This window comes from Strix uralensis, chromosome 1, assembly GCF_047716275.1.
Source record: "Strix uralensis isolate ZFMK-TIS-50842 chromosome 1, bStrUra1, whole genome shotgun sequence".
Lineage (NCBI taxonomy): Eukaryota > Metazoa > Chordata > Aves > Strigiformes > Strigidae > Strix > Strix uralensis.
This window is the reverse complement of record NC_133972.1, coordinates 148,414,571-148,440,918: the sequence shown is the minus strand read 5'-3', so window position 1 is coordinate 148,440,918 and position 26,348 is coordinate 148,414,571. Positions and strand designations below refer to the sequence as shown.

General features: G+C 37.2%; 1 protein-coding gene across 1 annotated transcript; it reads right to left on the bottom strand.

Annotated features, from left to right (window-relative positions):
• Nucleotides 1-3,572: 3,572 nt before the first annotated feature.
• Nucleotides 3,573-25,864, bottom strand: CIBAR1 (CBY1 interacting BAR domain containing 1). The gene is given in 10 exon segments (XM_074884436.1): nucleotides 3,573-4,742; nucleotides 9,489-9,608; nucleotides 11,260-11,373; nucleotides 12,520-12,624; nucleotides 14,309-14,314; nucleotides 16,254-16,355; nucleotides 20,877-20,945; nucleotides 23,490-23,724; nucleotides 25,759-25,823; nucleotides 25,826-25,864. Coding segments are annotated over 10 exon segments (948 nt in total). The 5' UTR covers nucleotides 25,850-25,864; the 3' UTR covers nucleotides 3,573-4,634.
• Nucleotides 25,865-26,348: the final 484 nt, after the last annotated feature.

Genomic DNA, 26,348 nt, shown 5'->3' with positions numbered 1-26,348 from the left:
TGCGTGTCTTATATTTAAAACTTGTATAGTTAATGGTCTCAACTATTAACGCTCAGCATACGTAGATCTTGGTGAGAATGATGCTGGCTACCTCCTCTGGAAAGAGTGAACTATTACAGTTTGTCAACACAGAAATAAATAGGTAGTTTACAAAGACTGCAAAATCTGTATTAATCCATTGGATAGGCCTCCTTGTTCTCCCCACTCACTGTAGTACTTTGAGGCAGAAAATCAATGTTGGAATTAGATCAAGAATTCTGACTTTAGCCTGAGCTTTCACAGTGTGTTTTATCTTCACATGCTCATAATATGGATATTATATTAACTTACTAATGATGTCTGGATGCATTCCAGGTCAATCTCTGATTAGTTTTTAACTAACACCTGTCACTGGCAACCAAGCTGACAACCAACTATGTTATTTTCTTATGTCATTATTTAGAATGCTTTGATTGGTTTGGTACCAGCATATTTAACTTGCAGGAAGAAATAAAAGCTAGCCTGTTTTGAGGAAAAAGTGTATCTTCAACATTCAGGCTTAGTAGGAAATTTTGGTTGTGTGGATAAGGACTTTGTTGATATTGCACCTGGAGTACTAAGGAATTTAATGAAGTTTTAGTCCCCTCTCAGACTAAGACAACAAAGTTGCAATTTGGTGAAGACAACTTGTTTTAACATTTGCTCAGGCAATACAAAAAAAATCATAGATTCATACAGTAGTTGAGATTGGAAGGGACCTGGAGGTCTCTACTCTAACCCACTTCTCAAAGCAGTGTCAACTGGAACACTGGATTTTTTAATAGCACTGAGGCTAGAGACTCTACAGCCTCTCTGGGCAGCCTAGTCCAGTGACTAATCACCCTCATTGGTGGTCAAACCTTAATTACTTTGTTTATGTAAAGTCATCTTTGTTACTAAACTTCCATGTAAACTCTTAAGTAGAAGCAAACAAATTCAAGAGAAATTGAGTTTGTTCTATAATTTTTAAAAGGCTAGTGTAGCTTTATTTCTTCTGCATATTGTTTGCCCTCTGTTCTAAGTGCTAGGAAAAAAGCATTTTGAATGAGAATGGTAATACCAAGTCTGTATATGTAGACTCCTCTGAGCAAAGAAACATAAATGTGGCCAAACTTTCAAATTCTGAACACTTACATATCCTTTTTTTCTGTTAGAAAGTAGCTTCAGGAGCATACTGTTTTGAATCCTCCTCTGAGTTCAAATGGAATTAAAATAAAACCCGACAAATTGGTGGTTTTATTTCACAGCTGCTATAAAAGAGATCACGGAGCTGGAAGATATTGCAGGGAAAATAAAGATGTGTTATAAGAATCCTCAAAATAAACCTGTCTGACCTAATCATACTGCTGAAAACTTCATTGTGATTATTTTTGTAAGCTAACATCATCTTTACTACGAATTCTTGCCTCCGTATTACCAGCTGTGTTGTAAATGTGAATGCAAGTAACTTCTCCAGTGAATCAGCTTTAGAGGATTTGTTGGTTTTAAAGTTCTTCTAGCCACTACACAACAGGAGAATTCAAACACTGAAAATAAAGTGGTAAACTTTTTACCATGCTTCTAGAGTAGTGTTGGATACACACATGAATTCTTGTAATGAAAAAAAGGATTTGGAGGCTGGAAAGATAGGTGAGTTTAGTAGGTTTTTTGCTGGTTAGGTGTGAGATTATCTTTTAGAAAAAGCATTATCTGTTCTCAAGAAAATTAAGAATAATTGTTGATGAGATACCATTGATTTTTGGGATGGTAAACTCCCCCCCCCCCCCCCCCATTAATACATAAAAAGTAATAAAGCTTATAATGGCAGAAGTCACGATTAACACATTTCAAAATGGTTTTTTGTTTGCCCTATAGCTAATTTGTCTTTAATTTAAAGACAGATTAGAGTTTATGACTACTCTAGGTTAATCTGAAATGTCTGATCGATAATCCAAAGAAGTGGGTTTTTTTTAAAGGTCTGTAAAGACAAAAGCTGTATTCCAAAGTATGCACAGATGTTCTGAAGCATAGGGAAATTAGGAAGGGATGCCAGTACATCAGTTAAATAATAAGAAGGTTAATAGGAGAGTTGATTCTCAGTTCATAGCTGTTATTTTGCCAGTATGTTTTGGTTAGCGTGTTGGGCTTCTTTCCCCTCAACTGGGATGTGTATATATAGGCGTTGCAGTCTGATTCTGCCTGAACAGGTGGTACAGGTGCATGGTGTGGTGACAGCATTTCCTGATACGAGGGTTTTATAACTTCTGCTGTTTAATGGTTTGGAGGCACTGTACTTTCAGTATAAAGGACAAATCAGAGACAGTCTGTAATTACATGGCTTGAATTATTGCTCTTCCTTTTTTAAGTATCATCCATATAGTAAAAGAATAACAAATGAAATGCTGCAGTTTGTGGTGTGGATATAAAATAAGCTAGTTTCCTTAGTTATGCTTACTCTGAAGTCGCTTTTGCTACCATTGTCCAAATGTTGCGATTTAAAGAACAGTAGTCTCTATCATCAAAAACTAGTAATAGTGATCACATACAGAAGCAGCTTGTGGCATGCAGGAAGACTGTAACATGACAATCTGATGAGTACAAGAAGATAATCCTTAGTCCCAAAGGGATGGGGCAGCATGTTCAACAGAGTGGCAAAATACTCTTGGCAAGAATGGATACAAGCCTGCATCATCTAGGTAGGTGTCAGTAGTCAAAAATACATACAAGCAAATGGGGTACTGTCAATTTTGCAGTAAGCACGTATGCCATGAGAAAAATCTTTGCTAAAGTATCTTTAGGTAATAATTAATTCTGTAATTACATTCTAAATTATTATTCTGCCTTTAAAATATTTTAATCGGTGACTTCTTCATCTGTAGTTTGAGGTCACACAACTTCTGTCCAACATGCAAACTTAAGACATCATATATGCAGGACAAAGTTGCCCAACACCATATTTCTCCCTTTCTGTAAGTTTTTCTGTAATTTCTAAAGTCAACTTTTGTGTTAAGATAGGGGAGAAGGAATTTGAAGCTGTTGAGGAAAAAAAAATACTTTCTGTACCCCAGCTACTAATCTTTTAGTGGGAATTAATCTAAGCACTGCTTCCTTTTTTCTTCAGAATTCATTTTTCAAGGCATAGTACAGAAATAATCACTGTTTGCATATATGGGTATTATATGAAAACCTAGTATAGTCATGAAGTTAACCATCTGTTTTGGAGATGGAGTACATGACTTCACTAAATATGAAGTGCTAAAGTGATCATCATAATTCTGTTGTGTGATACAAATATTTATTGAAGTGCCCTACTTGCCTAAATAGATTGGAATTAGTTACCTAGATAGTTTTTAAGTTTTGGTCATTAGTATTCTACTCCTTGTCAACAGTGGTTCAATGTCAATCGTATGTAATTCCGGTGTTAAACTATTTTATGGGTTTAAACCAGAACCCTATACTGTGACATTTTCACTTATATTTTCATCACATTAATTTTTGGCAAAACCTGTTTTTTCACCTGTCAAAATAAGTATGCATTGCATCCTTTGCATCAGAGGACAAAGGCAGCAACAATATTAAAAATGCACTTCCTGGTTTATTTCCGTAACTGAAAGAATATTTGGTTATAACTTAAGATTGTTTTCCCAGTTTACAAGTTTAACTTCTGGATTTATACACGTGTTCTTTCTTTAGCAGACACTAACACTGGAGATAAACAATATGGTAGCAGCTTTCTGGCAGACAGTTGGATGCTATTCAGAAATGAACATGCATAACCACCTTCTCCAGGATAAGAAATTACACTCAAAATATGTAATTTCTTGTATGTTTGATGGAATCAGTAACTGAATCAACCAGTTAAACACATGAAACGTGAATTATTTGGCATGTCAACTAATATAATAAATGTCAACTATAAATTATCAACTAGTTCTATTATGAAGGCACTTTTATTTAAAAGCAAAGCAGCATTAAGAGTAGATACTAGGCTAGGCCCTTATTTGTGAATATTCATTCTGTATGTGTAAAGGAATCAAAAGTCATCTTAGTCAAGCCTGAGGAAAACGAGAATGAGAGAACAATACACCTCACCCTGCCTTCTGCCTTCCAAGGTGGGTAGCAAAATGGAATCTAACAGGCTTGTTGCTGCAATCAGTTTCTCGAGTACTACAGTTACTTTAGGATGTATAAAACCAATTATGAGAGGTATAGCTAGAGGACTTAGTAAATTCAAGAGGTGTGTAGCTAGAGAATAAGGTAGTATCTTGGCAAAGTAACAAGCCAACCCTTATGTTCATAACTGCTTGTCAGCTTAGTGCAGTTTTTGGACATTGTTCATCAAGTTTAAGCAAATGTGACTGCAGTATAACATCTATGCAAATATAATACAGGATTCCATTTAAATATTTCATTTTCTAGCTACTGAAATTGTCCATTTTCAGCAGATTTTGTTCCATTCTTTGAAACTGGTCATTTGTTGTCTGGCACTCTACTATTAGTGCCAATTCTTGCTCCTGTTGAAATTTTACAAATACAGCCTCAGTGAAGTTTTTGATTAACACACAGAAGCCTTTATGTAAAGGGAAATATTTCCCCCCCCCAATTGAAAAAAAAAAGAGACTCTTAGAACAGTTTTGTTATCTCACTTCCTTAGCAGCATCTAATTCCTCCTCCTCTTCCTCTTCCTCATCTTCGTCTTCCTCCTCCTCTTCTTCTTCCTCTTTTCTTAGCATACTGCTGGAAATCTGCTAAAACAAAAATCCAGCAAAAGTAAATCAAGTGTTTGTTCTGAAAGGAAAACAATTCTCTGTTGGCATTTCTAGTCTTAAGTACTTGCAGGTTTTTCATTTAGGGGGAGGGGGAAAGTAGTTTTTCCCTTAACCCTTCAACTTACAGCAACATGCACAATGCCAACAGAAAGATACGGCACAGAATATAAATACAGCAATGATTTTTAAAAGTTAAAAAAATCCCCATGCTCCTGAAAACTACTATAGGATAGGGAAAACTATGCATTGATCAAATTAATGTTAAAAATCAAGAGGATCGAGTCAGTTTTTTTCTGTGTTGACTGTTGAGACATCAGGCTGAAGATGAGTCTTAAGGCATAATCTTATCTTGAAGACATCAAACCTCTTCAGCTAAATGAAAAACTCAACACTATGCTGCTCTAAGCTGTTTTTGAGAATAAATTGGAGAAACTTTACTGGAAGAGTCTTGATTAATATATGAACTTTTTTCCCTGCCCATCAGCGCATGCCCTTCAGAATGATACTGTAGTCCTTTTTTGGTTCATCAAATGTTAAAAGCAAGTGCCAGCTGCCAAGCTTTTATCTCATCTGACAGATTCTGCCATCTATACTTTTTTCTAATGAGGGCTCAATCTAATTCCTATTGAAGATAGATTCTTCACAGAAGATGCAACATTTACAATTTGAAGTAGAATATATGTATTTTTTTTCTTTCCCCATAAGAAAAGGAACATTAAACTCAAAGATAGTTATCCAAGTCATCTGGAATGCTTTTGAAAACTGATTTTAGGTTCAGCAGTTCTCTAAGGGCATCTGCAGCTCTAATTTTGGTTATATTTTCTGAGTTTTCTCACATTCAGTGATATAATAAAAAAAAGTATTGAAGACAAAACTTGCCTTTTTTTTTTTAAAAAAAACCCTATTTTAAAAGTTCTTAAATGGTTATTAAATTGACTTCTGAGATTTCATAATTCATAGTTATGTATGTAACAACAGTTTTTTGTGTGTGCATAAAGCAAACTGCAATCATTGAACTAATGAAAGCAGAAAAATCCTTAGTCTTGTTGATGCTCACAAGTACATAATTTAGCTTGAAGCAAATGCTTGCTTACAAATCTCTGAACATAACAGAAAATGGAGTTAATCATTGGATGAAGCTGCTTTAACTTGAGTCTAAATGCCTAAACCAGCAATCTCTTACTCTGTGAAAGAAGAAAAAGACAATGACACTGATTTGTAATTGGAGATTAAGGAGTGCTGCAGATTGAGCCTGTTAAGGTAGCTTCATTTCAATGGACAGACTGATTTTCCAAGTTTTTTCTAGTTAAGGGCATTTGAAATTCTTAAGCAGAACTTCAGTCATGTTTCTGAATAGAAGCTCCCCCTCCCTCATTCCTGGAATAAGAAGTGCTGTTTTGTCTTTAAGGCTTTTTTCTGCTCACTACTCAAGTACCTCTGACCATGCTGTAATTAACTAAACAGTAAATTAAATATTATCACTGGTGGCAGTGAGGTGGTGGTAAGAAGGCTAACCTAAGAACCAAGCTGGATCAGAGTAAGGCACATGAGAAAGGAAATTAGGCAGTTTAAATCCATGCTTTTTTGCCATAAAGCAAGAACTTACCAGTACTTGAAAATTGAAGGTTTGATTACTTAACGCTAAAAAAAATTTAAAAATTTAATGGAATCTGATAATATGTTGCTCATCATAAACAATTTTATGTGAAAATGAATTATCTAAGTTTACATTGCAGATGATGACTGTTCTTGCTTAAGCTGTTTAGTGGTGTGTTTCACTGCATGTGCTACTACAGAAAGCACGGCAATTCTCTCCTTGTGTCTGACACAGTGAGCAGTATTGGAACACCTGGATGCAGACATTTTCAACCATGGTTAAAATGATACTTTGCTGTCTTAGAGGGCAGGTGCAAAACACTTGGCTATATTAAATGCATGTGGATAAAACTAGTGTAGTTAAGTTCGATTTAAAGTATCTGGAAAAGGTCATTCTCTTCTGCTATAGTGCTGTCTAAAATACAGCATATTAACCTGAATCAGTAAAACAAAATGCTGAAGATAAATTGCTAAGTAAAGTGCAAAACGAAGGGATTTACAAAGGATTGTCATGAAAACTTAAATAGCCTTCCAAAACTTGTCTAAAACTAAGTATCTGCAATACACATGTTAAAAAAAAGCCCTGAACCCCTGAAGAGGTTTTCTCCTAATGCAGAGCCATCCTATGAAAAACAGCTTTCCTGGTGCATAGAAGCTTTCTCTCCTGATCATACTAATTGCATAGAAATGAAAAATGCAAGTCTTCTTGTTGTGCTGTTAGTGCAGCTTGGGACATGAATTCTTTCTAACAGGACTGCCCGTTGCTTCTTTCCTTGTGGTTTCACAGTACTGTCTGCTAAGTGAAGTCTGGCAGGTGGGATGGAGAAACTTGCCATCTCAATTGCTTCAGCTACTCTGAGTGAGAGTTGAACACAACTATGAAAGTCAAGGGCGGAAATAGTTGAGGGACAAAAGTATTAAGATGGACACAGAAAGATCAGTGGTCTTTGCAAATTCCTGCTTTTGATAATTTAGCATACAGTACTCTTTTCAGAATACTTACTCCAGGAGTAAGTGACAGGACACACTTGGATTAGACATCACGCCAAGGCACCAGAACTTTAAGAGGAGGTAGCTCTTTGTGAAAAAATGAACCGAGCTGAAGGAGTACTTTAGATTTTTAATATGGAAATAGTACAGAAAGGTAGTCCACAGAGCCAGAAATAAATTCAAGGATGGTATGTGCTAAATCCTCTGAAAGACAAGCATTGTGTTACTGGCAGTTTATCCCATCTAGTATGCAGTGACTTACCCCCCCCTCCCCCCCCTCCAGGTTAGTGTTTGTGTCGTCGCCCACCCCCTCCCTGTACTCCAAGTCTGTGTGATTCTGTGAACTGCTTACTGTATTATTTATACTGCTTTACACTGAAAATTCCAAAGTACTGCATTATGGTCAGTAAATTATTATTATGTAGCATGAAACCAGATGCGTGAAAACTTTGGGAATGAAAGATCCACAGAAAGGCAAAACAAGTCACCTGAAAGCTTTTCTGAATGCAGCATTTTCCACTAGTGAGGGGTTTGGTGGGTTCCAGAGATGAGAGCCCTTAGTGTCACTCAAGGCACCGATCCTGATGCAACATAGTATTTTGCAGTATCAGAAAGGGCAGCATGGGGGCTGTGCAGAACAGGATGTCTGCCTCTTTACTGCCCTATAGTGACTGCATTACTAGGGTGTTCCACCCCTTTTTTCTGCCACGTGATCCTCCTCTGCAGATAGCACTGCATAGCCCAGTAAGATTCTGTTAATTTGGAATGTAGTGCAGTTTCCCTCTAGGTCTATATGACTTCCCGTTCTTTTCAGATACTCCAGTGAGAGGTTATGAGAGTACTAACATCTGAAGTTATAACTAAAAGATGTCTAGGAGAAGAGTAAGGTAAACTTGAAAGTTAGTGAAGATGGGGTTCCACTCCGTTTCTGAGAGAAATCAGTGTGCATAAATTCAGTTTTCTGTTGTTTTGGGTTGGGGTTTTTTTTTGTTTGGTTGGGTTTTTTTTTAAAAGAGTCCAAAACTTAGCTATCTGTAGTACCTCAAAGTAATTACAGATGCTTCTATACTCTTGATAGTTTTACAGCACTGTAGGAAGTTCTCAAGGAAGATGGCAACAGATTTTTGACAGCTTCTTCTGGTCTTCAAAAAATGAATGGGTAAACATTTTCTGAAGTAACTTGAACGTGAAATTTGCTTATTTGAAAAGAGAGGACAGGCAACTTAGTCAAGATTGGTCTTCATGCACTGAATCACTGGGTTCTTTTTTCAGATGGCACAACTCATACTTCCAGCAACAGAATAACTCAACTGGAATAATTGATCCTTTCTGTATTGAGAGCAAAGAAGTGTAATGGTGTGTATGAAGTCAAGAAAACTTTTTACTATTACAGTATCAATGCCTGATTCTATCCAGAGAAGAAAAGCAAGATGCTTACATTTTAAATTTGGCCATCTTTGTCTTTAACCAAAACACTGTTAAGAATCATCTTAGTTACAGGATTAAGGCTGCAATAAAGAAAAAATAATTTAGCCATTTTGCAACGTCTGCAAGTTTACTCCTGCAAACAAGTGTCAAAGACTTTTGCAAGGTAGCTGGTTCAAAAGCAGTGGCACTTTCTCCATCTGTTTCACTTTTTTTTATCCTCCTCCTTTTTCTCACCTGCTCTGAATTTTCAGAGTATAAAAGAAAAGGTCTGTTGGTCATGGGTTTGCTCTCCTGCTAGGAGGCATTGCTAGTCTGAGTAGAGAATCCACACTCTACGATCTGGATACTGAGACTAAGAATATACAGGTGTTATTTAAAGAATGTCACTTCTGTTTCCAGTAAGGTCCTAGATCTTTTCTCCACAAGATGCCAGTTTGCTGATGAAAGAAATAGTATCACTGGAAATGGCACTTTTCAAAAGTAAGCAACACAGCTTTAAAAGCTGATTTTGGTTTTTCCTCAAATAAACATTATATTTAGAAGCTGCATTATTAAAAGCTTAGTATGATCTTTATGCCCTTGGAAGTCTTTACCTTTGTAAATGTCTTCAACTGAGCAAAGATACTGATCCATGTACATGTACGTTAGCTAAGGCTCTACTTAAGACACTCTTTTAATACAGTGAAGCTTTTAAGTTTTCTATCTTACCTGTACCGTCCTCAGTGAAGCTTTTAAGGAGCCAGTTCTTTGCAGGGGGGACTTTGAATTTGCACGAACTATGTCTAAGCGAGATTGATAGTCTGGTGGATAAAGTGAGCTCCGAAAAACCTGTTCAAAAGAAGAAAGCTATGACTTGGGTGCCATGATAAAGCTTGCAAGCTAACAATCACCAAGACTGAAGCTAACAAAAATGCAGCATTGGACAATTAAACCTGCTCTAGAGATATGCATCAACTGTAGTTTGGATTGATCACTTTGGGCTGAAACAACATCTTTGCTCAACCTGAGACATACCAACACACTTATGTGGTCAAAGAAAACCTCTTCAGAGGTCTGAGGGGATTTACAAGTGAAAAACTGCAATGGTTTCCCACCAACATACGTAGCTGAGTTTCAGGCTAACCTAGAGGTATGAACCCCAGCAACTCCCTTTAGGCTCTCTATTTCTTGGAGAGATGAACTTTTAGCCCCTTCAGAAGCAAATCCTTGCTGCCAGTCACAGTTGCATCAGAGAAATTTTATCTGAAATGTTGAGGAGATGGGCAGCTCAAGAAAAAATTGGGAAAACCCTTAGAATACAGGGAGACTGTAACTTCCATTATATTTACAAGTTCTTTCCAATAGCCAAAGAGAATAAATTATAAGACTAACAGCCTGATAACTAAAAATAATAAAGCTCTTCGTGCAAGGCTTTATTAATAAAGTCAAGAAAGATAGTAGAATTATGATCAGTGTTTTTATGGAAAGTAAATATTGTCTGATTAACAGGAAATTTAAAATGAAATTAGAAGTTTGCTTGTGAAAGATAAAGTATTGACTTAAAGGGTTTTTTTTGAATTGGTTCCACGTGACATTTTAATTGTGAAACTAGACTAGTACAAAATTGCGATGGCATAGTTTAAATGAAGTAAAACCACCAAGTAGTCTCAAATGTGACTGTCACTGAACAATCATGATTTTGTATGTCTTGCGTTAACTGTATACTGCCATCCTTGGTCCTGAGCTATGTCATGGAAAAAATAAAATTAGGACTGGTAAGATTTACAAAAAAAGACTGAAAATGATCCAACTTTCTTGGCAGGCTGAACACATATACACAACATACATTTCAGTGATAGTAAGTTTAAAGGCTCAACATCCAGAAGAACTGCAAGAATGAATAAAGGACTGGAAAACATGTCTTGACAGAGACTGTAACTCAAAGCGAACAGAAAGGGTGACTAGAAAGCAAGCTGCAACTGCCACGAGGCAAAAAAGCACAATTTGGTAACAAATGTCTCTTAAGTCTAGAACAGCCTAATAAAAAGCAATGGCTTAAAGATGAAAACAAGCAAACAAAAATCCAAATAGAAAGAAGAGATTTTTAATTAAGTAATTAGTCTTTAGAACCTCTTATCAGAGCACTGCAAGATTTTCTTTTAGTGTGCATCTTTACAGAGAGATTCACTGCAGAGGTGTTTTTTGAGAACTATGATTAGCTGAGCTTGGGGTGACAGTTAATTTAGAAAAGTCTCTTATTATCCGTATTTTGTGGGAAAGATCAGACTGCCACTGCAGTTGTTCTCTGTTTTTAAAATCTCTGAGTTTATACATCTGCATGCTCTTGCTGGTGCAAAAAAGGGCTCGGTATAAGTAAGAAGTTTGTTCTGGGAACCTGAAACATATGTTGCATTTTCTGCCTGGAACATGTATAGACCCAAAGTGTGAAAACTTTTTTATGTGGTAAGTAAATTGAAGAGTAAATCTTAATCACTCTTACCTCTAAATCTTCGTTTTCATCAATATTTTGGATATTTTGGTAGGCAGCTGTATATATCTCTAAAGCTTTCCCATGGAATAACATTTCAATAGTTATAAATTCAGAAAATATGTTCTAAAAAGCAAATGAAAACAAAGGTTTTCTTAATGCAGTACAGTTCCACTTCAAATACAAGAAATTACTGAATTTTGTACTTGGTATTTATATGATACAAATAACTGCACAATACCTAGTACTTTTAAGGAGTCAGACCTGAATTTTAGAGATGAAATATAAATGCTGGCTGGGCTGTCACTTACACAGTTGTCATTTCATACTGAATTCTAACTAAACACTTGAAAAGCAAAGACGGGACTCATTAGGACTACATAAAATGTCATGCTGAAAACTTACTTGATATTCCCCGCTATGTATTCGCAAGATGTAGTCAGTGGATTTTTGCTTTATTGATGGCAATCTTTTTTAACAGGTTGGGGATAAATTATCTGTAAATTTTATACTTATCTATATTTTACAGATGTTACATATTTTATATAATAAATATTATTTATATATAAAAAACACAACGATGACATGTTCAGAGCTCACACAGTCTTTTTCATGTTACTCTTAACATCAAGTACTGGTTGGTTTGGTTGCGTTTTTCAACCATCTTTCATTCTTTTCTATTTAATTTGTCATTTTTCCCCCCCAATAAAAAAGTATCTCACTTCAGCAATTTTATAATTAAAATTGAGATCACATAATGCAAGTGTTTTTTAGTCACTATAGTCTTTGGGACTTAAGCTACTTAATGTTTGACATTAAGAGAGAAATGAAAGCTTTGATTACTGGCAGTCACTGAACATTTTGTGCTTTCTGCATCAGCTGCAGTGACCTACACAAATTTCAGAATGGATACATTATTTACTTAACACTATTTCTGTTAATTTTGCTGATATTAATCCACATATATCATTTCACTAACAAATGCAGCTACCAGTAAGGTAGAATACAGCAACTATTGGAAGTCACAGAGACTAAACAATTGGGTACAGGAAAATTCTGAATTCAGTAAACTGTAAGAATAATGAACTGATTTTTTTAATTGCAAAGTTAATGATATTTGGATTACGAAGTATTCATGAATACCACAAGATTTGTATTGATGTAGGCTTAAGTTAATGCTAAGTGTTGCTGGTCTTGCCAAGGAGTAATTACAGTAAGTTTATTATGCAAGATGAAATGCAGTGTCATCTACTGAAATGTGAGCGCACATACTTTTATGTCCTTTATTTTCTGTTTCTCAAAATTATCAATGGTTTCCTCTAATTGCCGAGTTGTTCGAGTTGCATCCAGTGAAGCTCTCTGCAGTTCACTTTCCGCCTGGTGAAGTAACACAAAGGGGAAATTAGTCCTGTATTTGATACAGATATTTGCTCTACTTGCCATGGAAACATTGAAGCCTGGGTTTTCAAAATACTACACATCTGTGTTACTTTGTGTATTTGTAAATTTGTTTGTGGCTTAATAGACAAATAAAGATGCTTCTTAACACTGTTGTGATTTTGATCTGAAACTTGAAAAATTACTAGCTGCAGCCAGTCAGGAAAGTCCCACTGCCCCAATCCGTTTTCTGTAATAATCACCTGCCAATTCTACAGATGCTCTGTTGATGACACAGTGACTGGGTTCAGGGAATTAACACAGCACAAGTGTTTAACCTTCAGAAAACTTATAAAGGAGGGGGCAGGAATGCATGGGCCAGAGTGGTGGATGAACGGAAAAGATCACCCTTTATTTTCAAGTGGAGATCAGCCTACTGGGTCTAGAATGAATCTTTTCCAGTGTCATGTGCTGAACCTCATTTTACTAAGCTTTTCTAAATTATTTAAGGAAACAGCAGAGCAGCAGCTGGAACAAAAACTTCTCCTTTACGTATCTCATTCAGCAGACTAGAGTTAATATTTTTAGATCCAAAAACATTTCAGGCACTTTATATTACTATAATTTTTATAAAAAACATCTTCAATAGGGCACTGGGGAGCAACAGATCAACCAATCTGTAATGCATAAATACACAGTTTTTCTCATTTTGTTACTACAAAAAGTGTTTTAGATAAGTAATTAGATATAACGATAAACTGTATAAAAATGCACACTACCATTTAAATAAAGATACTGAAGCTATTTTGGTTAAGTCTGAGAACTGTGTACTATTACAAAGTAATGATGTAAAGATGCAAGAGCGTGCACTTGACTGCAAAATTTGGGTTCTAAACGTATTTTCCATACTTTACGGTTATTATACTGTAATTATACTGTTATTATACTGTAATTATAGCCTAGTCAAGACAGTATTTATTTACAGGCTCTGTCAGTATCATCAGGAATCTATTCGGTCCTGTGATTTGGAAATAGCACGTGGATCAAATAATTGTATCCTACAATCAAGACATAGGATTCTTCCCATTTTTACAACACTGCAACTTAAGAACTTTTTTTTTAAAAAATGGAAATAGACACCACATGCCCAGTTCCCATGATCTAGTTTTTAGTGTCATGTGTATATGGAAACCTAAGGCATGCTCTGTCACTTCTTTAATTAAAATCTGGTAACCTTATATTACAAGATTATCCATTTGAAACAATCTCCTTCCAAAAATGGCTTAAAGTCATAAACACAATTCTGCCATTATTGGGCAAACAAAATTTGTAATGATCTTTAGTACATAAGGTCACACGTTCATCTCCCTTTCTTGATTTTGCCCAAAACACAGGAGGGAAACAGAGTAAGAAAAGGCATTTTGTGTGTTCTCAATTATTACAATAAGTCACTCTCTGTAAATGAAGGCAGTTGTTATGCATAAGCCGCCGTTACACATACAAATACAGTATTTCTATGATAATCAAACATATCTTCTTAATTGATCTTAAATAGACTCGCCAGATTTTGCACACAGATGCTCTGGAAAAGGAATTTTGTTTGTTGTAGAGTGAAATGTCTAAACTCACAGAACCTGCATAATTTGAACAACAGCAGTTTGGTTTTCTCTTCTGAAACACTCACCTGTGACTGGAAATATTAGTAAAGGAAAAAGTGGCAAAATAACAGTATTTTTTAAAGTATCTGTTTTCACTTCTACTTTTAATATCTTGTGAAGTATTTGGCTCAGCTATTTTAAAACTTCTGTATACTTGGAGGGGGCCATTATTATGTTGTCTGAAGCTTCCTGCTGTAAGACATTACTTACAATTTGTTATAGCTTTGCTAGAATTCAAGTATCATGGCCAAAATATTTTAGGATAGCTATTTGTCTTGGACTGAGAGTTTGGTTATTTATTTATTAAAACACCCCCAAACCAATCAGACAACCTGGGTAGACCATTTCAGAGAAAAAAAAAAAAAAACCAAACTAAAAAAATGCATTTTTATATTTAAAATAATCTGGTAAGGTTTTCTTTTCAAAACTGTACTACCCCCACATTTTATAAGATGGACTTGAAATGTGGGAGTGAGTACAGATCCTTTGCTATCTGTGGCCAAAGTTGTTGCTGCTGAAACATCACAGTTGCTTAAGAATAAGGGACCCAATGCTGGAGCCTAACAGCTGTGCTAATGAACATGGTGAAGCCTCTCTCAGACCTAAAAGCTGACCTGCATACAGCCTCAAAAGCAAATGAACATATTCCTGGTCCCAATACTTTTTATGCATTTTGTGTTGATCACTTTAAAATGCAAATACATAGCGTTTGGTGCCTTTGGCCATGTGCAAAACCAGACTGTACTGAGATTTAATAACTCTTCAGGCAAAGTCTTAAGTACAGAAAACACAGGTGTTACAAGAAGCTAAGCCACAGAAGGGTATTTGGGAGTAGCTTAGCAAAGAGACAAGAAGAAACAAGCTAGGTGCAAGCTATATACCCATGAAATCAACTGGAAATTAGTGCAAGAGGGACAAAAATGGGACCAGTCTCCCTTTGGGGAGAATAGCTTACTGGTACCATTTACTCCCTCAGTTCTCATGGAAGGGAACTCTGCATCACAGCTCAAGTTCTAATCTTACGCTGACACTGTGTGCCTTTATTACACGAGGAATTCTAGTGAGTTATTACTTAACTGATTTGATTAATGTTAAATGGTAATTCTTTGGCAGAGACAAAAAAAAATTAATTCTCCTGTGTGGCATTTGACCATCACAGTAAGTTTTGCTCTTTCTGTAGTTCCATGCCCCAGTCACTAGAAAGATCCTAATTTCTGAAATAAAGTTGATGAAATCCTACAAAGAATCGGACTGCTTCACTCCTGAGTCCAATGCTACAGTGTAATAAAAAATAAACAGCGTATCATCATGAACTTAAATGCTGTATCATAATACATAGGCATAAAGGACTGAAGTACGATTGCCTTGATCCCCTTTATTCTGGCATTTCCTAGATTCTGATTGCTTCAGAATTTGAAACTTCAATGAGATTTTAAGGGAAATTCTGTGGAGGATTAATTTTCTTCCCCTGTGATACAGAATAGTATAGTGGGGAGAGTCACTGGGCTTTTGAAAGGAACAGTAGTCTGGTTGAGTATTCTACTAACAGAATAAAAACTTTTACTTTCACACTTCATCTCATAGCTGGAGGAAACTCACACCCCATCCAGGAACAAGGAAACACCACTACCAAAATAACAGGGAGAAAACCAGTAAAAACAAAAAATCCACAGAAGTAAAAAAAGTTTTCTGATTACACTTATTTTCAAAAACCTCCAAATTCCTAGATGCAACCTATGCTTACCTGTCTTGCATAAACATATCAAATACTTTGTAGTTTCTTTTCAATCAAAAAGGGAGTGACTAACAAAGCAGCTACTGTAAGCTGTAACTCATCATAAAGTTTAAGAAAAGATTCAACATGAACATAGGTAAAGAGCATTCTTCTCTTACTACTTTCTAAACACAATAGTTTAATTCCTGAGATGTTTGAAAAAAAAATTTCTTATAGCTACTAGAAATACAGGATACAATAATGTGTCGATCTGAAGGATTCCGCTGACGTGTCTTTTCCAGCTGAGTTAATTGCTTGGCTTCTCTGTTCTTTGCTGTTAAAGTTGCTTTAAGATCATCCTGGAAATAAAATGTTTTAGACATGTTTGAAATAGATGTAGGAAAATACAAAATTCACTTTTCATACATGCATTGCCTAGAAAACATGAACAAGAGTTCTGCTTTAAACAAAACCAGATTTTACTGATCTTATTCTGTTAAATGATCCTCTGAAAGTGAAGTCAGTGGGGACCAAGAGAGTTTAGCACCTTGTACAACTCTGTAGCACACACTGTAATTTAAAATGTGGGGGAAAAAAGAAAAACATATTTACAGCTTTTCATGAGAAGTATAGTGGATGGTCAAAAGCTGAGATCCCCAAAGCAGTAAGAAGACAGGCTCACTCCAGGCTTAGCAATGGAATAAAGGTGGCATTTAGAAATAAAAAGTGGCATCAAATACATCAGGAAGAAAAAAACCAAAACAGGCAGCAGCCAGTACCAATCAGAAGTTATGAAGAACACAAAACTGCTACACAGAGCTTAAGGTGCCATAGAAAATCCATGGCTGAAAGGGTTAAACTGCATATTTATATATGCAGTTAGGAACATGTTTAAATAGATTCAGAACAAAATGCATCCTAGTAATGATGTAGTGGAGAAGATGAAACTTACTGATCTAGAAAAGGCAGAAACTGTTGATAAATACTTTTGCTCCTCATTTTCAAAGGAGAATTACAATGTACTTATAGGAAGATTGTGACAATTTAAGAATGTTTATATACCACTCTCAAATTCTCGTTCATGCTATAAAACTGTGTTTTGCAAATACTTTGGCATATATGGAATCTAAAATTGTCAGTCAGATACTTATCACTCCATTGACCCTGGTATGGGATATGACATTAATTTTAATGTCTCTAATTTAAACGAGCAGTACCTTAGAACAAGCAGAAATACAGCCCAAAGGAATCAGTCTAACAAAATCTGAGGCAGGAGCTGGGCATGCATTTCAAACCATCATTTCACACAACAAAGACCAGTTCCCATTTATCTACCCCTCCAGAACAGAGCGGATTAAAGCTATTAAAAACTATCATCTCAGGAAGTTATCTGTGCTCCCTCCTTGGATTTCAGAATTTTAACATGGTTGTAGGTCTCCTTCACCCAGACATGCAACCAAGAACGTCTCAAAGTTCTGTGATCCTGTGACCAGATCACTAGTCAATGACAAGCAAAAGCAGGTTTCAGAGTGCTCTGTTTCTTCAATAATAGGTCTGTACGTGAGGTCAGGATCAAAACACGCAGTTTCTTCCTTATTTCTATCCTTACTGTTTGTTTATATGTCTTTGTGCATATGACTCATTTTGCTGCAGAGCTGGTTTCTGATAATAAGAACAACTTCCTATCAAAACTAATTTTGCTGCTGTTTTTTCAAAAGGGAATTTACATCACCTTTAAGGCCATCTGAAAGACAGCTGGAAAGGGCTTTCTCCTTTATGAAAACCATGCGGCTGCAAGAAAAGCAGCAATACAAAAAAAGTTATAATTTAGATTTTAGAATGTAAGGTGGAGAAAGAGAAGAGAAAACCATTTATTTTTGCCATAGAACAAAGCAGTATTGTCTCTCATGGTCACAGCTGCGTGTTTAGTGTTATTTAATGAGCGAGCCCTGTTAACAGCACTGGCTTTCTAGGCCCGTTTAAAACGGTCAATCAGATTTAATCCCGTGGCTGAAAGGGTTCTGACTTTCATGCAAAGTATACTTGAGCAGGCTAAGGAAACTACTAGAGTTACCATTATAAAATTCAGTCTTTTCTTTCTAGTACATCGTGACTTTGGAAATACCTCCAGGGACTGCACTGTTCCCTTCTCTACCTCTGTTCTCTGTAGTAACACCAGCTATCAAACTTCTCTGCTAGCCAAAGCCTGACAAAGATTTGGTGCTACTGTGGCTATAGTGGTGGAGCTATCTACGAGTTCTGAATGTACAAAGGTAGGGCACAGTTACGTATTTTCTCTAGGATGCTGAAAAACTGAAAAGGGTGCAGAAAAAAAACACATTAAAAATATTCAAAAGCTGGGGAAAATGCCATTATGGTGAAAGAATTACAGCCTACATTATTAGCTAACTGAAAAGAATGAAAAGGGCATCTAAATGCCTTCATCCAGGAAAAAACAGAGCATCACAGAGCTCTTTAATCTCGGTGGAACATATAACAAGAACCAAAGATTAGATGAAGTCTTTCATTTAAAACAAAACACCACAAACTAACCACTACCACAAACTGTCCTACATTCCCCTCCAGTGTCTTCAGACCAAGTTTTGATACGTTTTTGGAAAACATGCTTTAATTATACGCAAGGAGAAATGGAATGTAATAGCCAGAGAGATAAAGAACAGGTACAGAGAATATGAAATTATTCATAGTCCCTCTGGTTGTAAACTATGAATTCAAGTCACACATAAAAACTCTGGTCAGCCATGTAATTTCAAACCACACAGAAGTACAGCTACAGTCCATCCACCAGACAATGAGCTGGCAGATCCTCACCATTGTACTGTTACCTGCTTTAGTCACTGAAGTTATTAAAGCAAACCAATCCTTTCTTCTGCAGGTGGATCACCTTGGTTTTATGATGGCCTGTTTTATATGAAGGAACCAGGAACAGAGTTGCCAAAAAGCAGAAAGTGAAGATTGATATGTAGAACAATGAAACAGAAAGAAATTCTAAAATCCTGCATTTAAGGTGCATTACAGGACGAGAATATTATCCTAGCTTCCACTGAAGCTGCCAAATCCTGCCCCAGAGAGCTACTCAGCATAGTAAACCAGGACATGTGAATGAAACAATTTTATTGCATTAGCAGTTAAAGGACAACACTATTCTGACTGACCTGGGCCTCTTAAAAGCATTTACTATCACAGGACATTGATGTCTTACCCCACAGAAACAGCAACAGTTCTTTTTAGATACAGCACAAAAATAGTTTGTGTACACCCTGGAACAGATCCAATAAGTAGCAGTGAGAACATACCCTTTATAAAAAGTGCTATAATGACATATTCTGCCTGGTTTTACTTATCAGCTAATGTAGTTACAGGTAAAGCAGTCTTAAAACTAGCATCCTGTGCTAGCTTTACATGAGTGACAAAACTTCCTTTTTCACTAAAAATGTCCCAGTGTTTAGAGATGATAACTGAAGACCAGACAGTTGAAGTTTTAACCAAGGTTTATGGTAACAGGCAGGGGGAAAAAAAAACCCCAAACATAAAATCATTTAGTGGCCCACATCTTTAGAGAAGTCTCTCTTAGTTCAAAGATATGTTGATAAAATCAGTTGATCCCATCTACAGTTTAAGAATTTTCTTGTACTCCTCACTGTAGCTAAGATAAACATTATGTAATGCTTTCTGGCATTCTGAAAGGCAAAGACAACAGGAAATGCCATTCACTGTTGCACAGATGACTGTTGCTTCTGTCCTCAGCACAGCTATCCGGGGCAATGCACCTTTAATGCTTCGGAAGCCCCAAGCACTGCTGTAGTGCTCTGGTCTCCTCAAGAGATGCTATTGCCAGAAACACATGAAACTTGTCTTCCACCCTCAACATTTATATCCTAGAGAATACTCAGGCAGTTCTAGGTCTCAAACTTGGTTTCAGAGTGACTATTAAGGTACCAAATTCTAGGATACAGGCTCTATAGTCTACAACTCTGCTAAGGACTGCAACATGTAGTACTACTCAAGTGCAGGATGCATTTCCTTCCTAATTGTTTCTCTAACAACCATGTGAGATAGCTGTGCAGTAACTTCCACACACTGTACTCTGTTCTACACAGTATTGAAAAGATACAAGAACAAAAACATTAGAAAAATGGTAGTTTGAGTTTACAGGATGAAAGTATCCTCTATGTAATTTAAAGTATTATGAAGAACTACTTTCATCCTATAAACTAGTATGTGCTTATTAAAATTTACTTGCTCAAGCTTATCCCTCTCGGAGGAAAAAAATTTACAGATATTTTGTGGGAATATTTCAAACCCCTGTATCCACTGTTTCCAGAATATAGTGAATGAAAGACCTCAGTTTTTTGTGTATCTTTGAGTCATCCTGAGGACTTTGCAGGACAGAGTGGGATTCAGGCCACTACCTATTGATCAGTTTCAGAAAGTCTCTTCTACATTATGAACTTCAATGTAGAACATAATTGTAAGTTAGAAAAGCTGTTAAAGGCAGCACATAGATGACTAAGAGCCAAAAGCATTACATGCAATTCACCTTTTGGAACTCTGAATAACAATGACATTATTCATAAAGAAAAGCATCCTGAATGTGCACTATCCACAAAGTTTTACGCTATCCACAATGCTTTTTTTCAGCTTGTGCTCCAAGAGTCTGAATACGCTTGTCTTCACATCCAAGCTTTTTCCTCCAACATATATATATAGCTTCAATTCAGATGTATTACTATATAATTTAGTTAGACTGATTACTGCAATATCAAAAATCAGAACCACCTCCCTGTAAAGTAGAAGTTTTCAACCGAGTGGCCAGAACACCAAAATGTAGCTTGTGGGAAAACAGATGTTTAACCTACCCTTTTAAGCTTCACTATGGTCCCGTAACTTTTCAGAGGTTCAACAACCTTGGCTTCAAGCCTGTCAACCTACAAAAGAAATCACAAAGTCACTAAAATCATTTATATCTATGGTGTGCAGAAACAGTAAACAATTCATTTACTAGTGACTCATCTTATTGGTAATTTAGTCCATATATGCTGAAAATATAGTGGGATGGAGGTTTTAAAAATATTGCAAAACCCAGAGTCAATTCAATTAACCAGTAAATCATTTGTATTTTGAGGAACTCAAGCTGATTTCTAGTGGAATTCCTTTTTCTTCATTGCTAATGTATGGGGATAAATGAAACACGGAGAGTCTAACAACTGAGTACTAAATACATCAAACACTGCATCTTGGAGATCTATAGCTTTCTATCTAAAGTTAAAGATCGGTGTATTTGCTCTATGCTTGTTGACAGATTATGGACTAAGCCCTCTTTGCTGTCAAACATACTGTATGAAATGCAACATTTCAGTTCTTAAAAATAATGGAAACTGTATTGTAAGTACTGAAAATATTAAAAATCCCAACAACACGTTGTTTAAAATGCAAGAATGCTCTCACAGATGAGTGCATCTGAATTTTTGTTTCAGTTCATATAGTTAGAAAAACAGCTACATATGGTCAGACAGGCAATAGGTTAAGACCTGCCTGCTTGTCAGAATTGACAATACTGCCCAAGTGGCCCCAGCATAAACTGTTCAATGACTTCGGACCAGTAAGTTGTCTGGCCCATTGCTGTTACATCCAAATTAGGATAAGGTGCATACCTCTATTAGGAAGGGACAGATATCACATTCCCCTCTAAACTGGCAGTCACCATCAGTCAAAATTTATGCCAACTGAGCAAACACTCTACCAGTGCACTGTCAAACAATTTCACTTAAACTACCAATAGAATAGAATGAAATAGGGGCTCTAAATGAAGCACATGATATACCAAATAACCTGCCTGTCTTGCTTGCTCACCCTTCCACATGTTGTGGAAGTACCTCACACCTCAGCATTTATATATCTAGCAGTGCAGCTGAAGACCAGAAATTGATAACCCTTATAAGCTAATTTTGTCTTGCCCACATTGTCAATATACATGAAAACTGTTAAGTAACCTGACGCCCAGAAGAAATAAATCTGACATTATATATTTGGTTTTCATGAGCAAAAGAGAACTTGATTTAAAGGCTAAAAGCTTCTCTTTTCCTTTGCTGCTTCTGCTGTTTCTCCTTCAAAGGGCTGTGGTGGTTTGGATCTAGTCATGGTAGGAGGATGTAGGCCAAGTGTCAATTTTTAAAAACATATTTAAAAATTGAAAGAAACAAAACTCAAGTTGTTACATAGGTACCTCAAAATTACAGATTCACAGTTTAAAGGTGAAAATGGACAGAGATATCATGCAGTCTGACTTCACGTACACCTTTGGCCATAATATAAATTTAACATATTAACACAGGAATAAATTGCTATTACATCAATTGAAGCATAAGGACCTATGTGTGGCTCAGCTGGAACCAGATACATAAGAGCTTGTGGAAAAAAAAAAAATTAAAAAAAAAAAAATTGCACTATCCACACCCTTGGATTTCTTATTACTTCTTAAAAATCTGGCCCTAAAGACATTGTTAAAGATCCATGCACATTTCTTGTTTTTCAAACTCTCTACTTAGTAGACTAGATACCTCACAGATTAATTTATTTTAAAACGTTTTCTTTTTCTACTTTGTTAATATAGAAAGATGACTTGCAATGCTTTTTCTAAAAACAAACCCAACAGCCCTGTCTGAAAACATCAAGAATGTCAACTACTTTAGTCTCTTTTTTCAATTATAATGGTTCTTTTCAAATCTATAAATGGGAATTTTCTATGCCCCACTGAAAGAATAGATATGTACTTCAAAAACTAGTTTGAGTACATGTGAATTAATTTATCTTTTCTTAAATCTCAGCATATGGAATTCTGGATCATGTTTCAGTTTGACTGGCCCCACACGTAGATGTGTGACATAAACACCTTTCTTTACACTCTCATTCATCTAGCAGAAATGTGATTATATTGTCACACATGGTCCAAATCAGGTTTGTACTTTTACTGTTGAGCTACAGACTTACAAAATCTGGAGTAGTCCCCAACAGCACTTCAGAGGGGCTGTCAGCACCCACTGAAGGACTCCAGTTGTATGCTCTTCCATACTGCTAACAGACTCGGCAAAAGGAAAATGACTGATTTTACCTCAGCTGCTGCTAGACAACTCAAGTCACTAAACTAAAGAACACTTTATTAACCATAAATCATAATCCAAAGCCTAAGACCAATAAAAAGACTTGCTGCGTCTCAAATTCTGTGAGTGCTCATATGGATAGTTTCACTGACTTCAACAGGACTAATCACAGGCAGTTTCCACTAAAGTTATCAGCAGAGTAAATGATGAGTGCTTTGGCAGCCTACCCTGCTCTGCCACTAATATATTTAAAAGTGTTTTCTCCTATGTTTCTCTCGTGATTGCACAGTACATCTTTTCCCTTTTAAATCATAGATAAGTTACTGAAAAGTTCAGATGGCAAACACAACATGTACAGCTTTAATTTTGTACCTCTGCCTGGCGATAATCCTGAAGTCTGGAAAATTCATCTGCAAAGTTTTTCAGTCCAACTTTTAAGTTTGGTGTCTCTGTGGCTGCATATGCATATATTTCATTTACTAGAAGATCTGCTTTGTCTCGTAGTCTGGCAGTTTTACGTACATATCCAGCAAATATTTGGCACAATTCACCAAAATGTTTTTCCACATTTGAAACAGCATCTTGTATTTGTCTAGTCTGATTGTCCCTGGATACCAAAGAAAAATAAGTGAAAAATAAGAAGGGGACAAACATTTACAACACATATGGAAGAAAAACTATATAATTATGCTATTAATATTTTATATATGATTTGGGCATCTCATTTCAGTGAAAATCTGAAATCTATTTCTAAAAAGATAATGTTGCAACAGTCTGATGTCATGTGCCCTCATTTACAAATGAATAACAAACAAACAAAAAAAGCAGGATTTATACTTAAAAATAAAGATCCAGTAGAGGAAAATGCAAATCACAAAAAAATCAGCTTAGAAGTTTTCCTCCTGTGGTTAAGCAAAAGATCACTATTACTGTTGGTATTCATTACTAACATAATGGTAACACCTGCAGGTCTCAAACAAGTCTGGGTCATACAGATACCTGCAGGAGTCTGCAATCTAAACAGACGAGTCAATGGTTGGAGAAATTAGGAAGTAGAGGGAAAATCTGTAAAGGTATTAAATGCTCTTTAAATTGTGAATAGATACCAAACTGCTCCTGGCCAGCACTACAGAGGATAAATACCCCTGCAAATTAGAGAAGAAAAGTGAATGGACACAAGCACAGAGGTGGAAACTCTAAAAAACACAGAAAGGGCATTCATCATACCAACAAATCTTTTAAATTATATTAGCTTTTTTATTTGAACCAAATGCCTGTATGTTTCAGTATTAATGATCTAGATAAGTAATTCTGAATTTTTAATTCATATATTTCACTTGATATTTTGCTTTCCTATTCCTACATCATTTGACAGCCTTGCTTTAGTTATGCTTCAGTAATACTATTAAACCAAATCAGTGTCGGTGAATTCATGACAGTTGTTGCTGACCTGAGTGAATCAACTACACAACAATTTAGCTAATAGTAAATGCCAGATACTGGGTCCTAAGAAGTCTCTGTGGCCTACAGGAGGTGATTCATGTGAAGTGCTGGAATGCTCAGCAACAGAATTCACTCATACCTCTGTCTTGGTGAAGACAGAAACAAAAACTTCCTTCATATCCTTAAACTTTTCCAACTCCAAATGCAGACCAATATTTAAATATTGACTTAATATCAGGACACGTAAAAATCAGAAAAATTGAAAGAAATCCAATACTTAAAAACTAAACAACAATGCAATCAATTCAAATGAAGAACACCTTTCTTCAGGAACTCTTCACGAAAAATATTTCAGGCCAAAATTCTGCTACAAGCAAAAACCCAGTTGTGTTGCTTTACGGCAAGCAGACTAGAAGACTGTTCAAGAGATTTTGATCAAAGAAAAAAAAAATTCCAAGTAAGTTGTTCAGTCTTCCAGGACCTGCTTGAGCACAGAACCATTTGAATAGGCAAGATTTCACCCAGTGAGTGGGAAAGCAAGAATCTCATTAAGTATTACTAAAGTTGTTTTTCAAAACGAATGCTATAATCTGATAAAATCTTCAGTAAAAGGTACATATTTTCCATTTTATTGGAAGGTCTTCATGTCAGAAAGTGTTCCTCCCCCAGGAGGAAGCCTTAAGCAGGTTTCCTCACCCACTTTACAATTTTGATCTCACAGTACTCCCATGCAAATAGTATTTAATTTTGGAACATGAAACAGTACATTTCCTTAGATGGGGGTGTGAAAAGTTTATATTTTTCCCCTCTTAATTACTTGTGACCGCTTAGAGGCGCCCACAAAATTATCAGCGAGAGGCCCGATTAGATCGGCAAGTCTTTACGTCACCTCTGCATAGCACACCAAGCCTAGAAAAGTTCTGCGGCCTCCACCTGAGGAAATCAGAGGCGGCTCCCCCACCCCTAGGGAGGCTAACTGCCGTAAGGGCGACCGAGCCCGCATCGCCCCCAGCCCCCGACGCCACTCCCTGGGCGGGTACCCTGGCTGGAGCAGGGCCTGCTCCCCTGCCCGGCAAGGCCAGGCGAGGCGGCCAGCCAGCCCTCGCCGCGCCGGCCCTCCGGGGCCAGACACAGACCCGCAACAGGCACCGAGGCGGCGGCACCCCAGGGCTTCCTCCGTCCTTCACCACCCCGTTACCTGGCGTCCAGCCCGCGGCCCAGCAGCATCATGGCGGCGGCGACGGCCCGGCAAGAAGGAGGGCGGCGCTCCGCGTGCGCTCGGTTTCCATGGACACCGCCCGCCGCCCGCCCGCCCTGGGCCTCGCCCCGCCCCGCTGGTGCGGCGGGCTGCGGCCTCGCCTGCCCGGGGCGCCGGGGAGCGGGTGGCTCCGTGAGGGGAGTGGAGTCGTCCAAGTACTGCCGGCGGCCGTCAGGCACCGGCTCCCGCCCGCGGGACACCCGTCCCTCTCGGCGGCCGGAGGGCGGTTAGGCCCCGAGCCCGGGGGAGCGCGGGGCTGAGGCCCCCTGTTTCCGAGCTGTCTGTCTCCAGGAGAAGTGCAGCCCCAAGGCCGGACCGGCGCAGGAGCAGAAAGCAGGAAGGCTCGAACCGGTCTCATTTAAAAAAAAAAAAAAAAAAAAAATCAGAAAACTCTTTGGTAAATACTCTTTTTCTTCATGTCCAGGCTTGGCAAGTGAGAAGCAGTACCAGGGGAAGCGGCCCACCGGTCTGCCACCTCTGAGGGAGAGCTGCTGAGGTTGGGCAGCCATGGGGAAAAATCCCATGGAGCA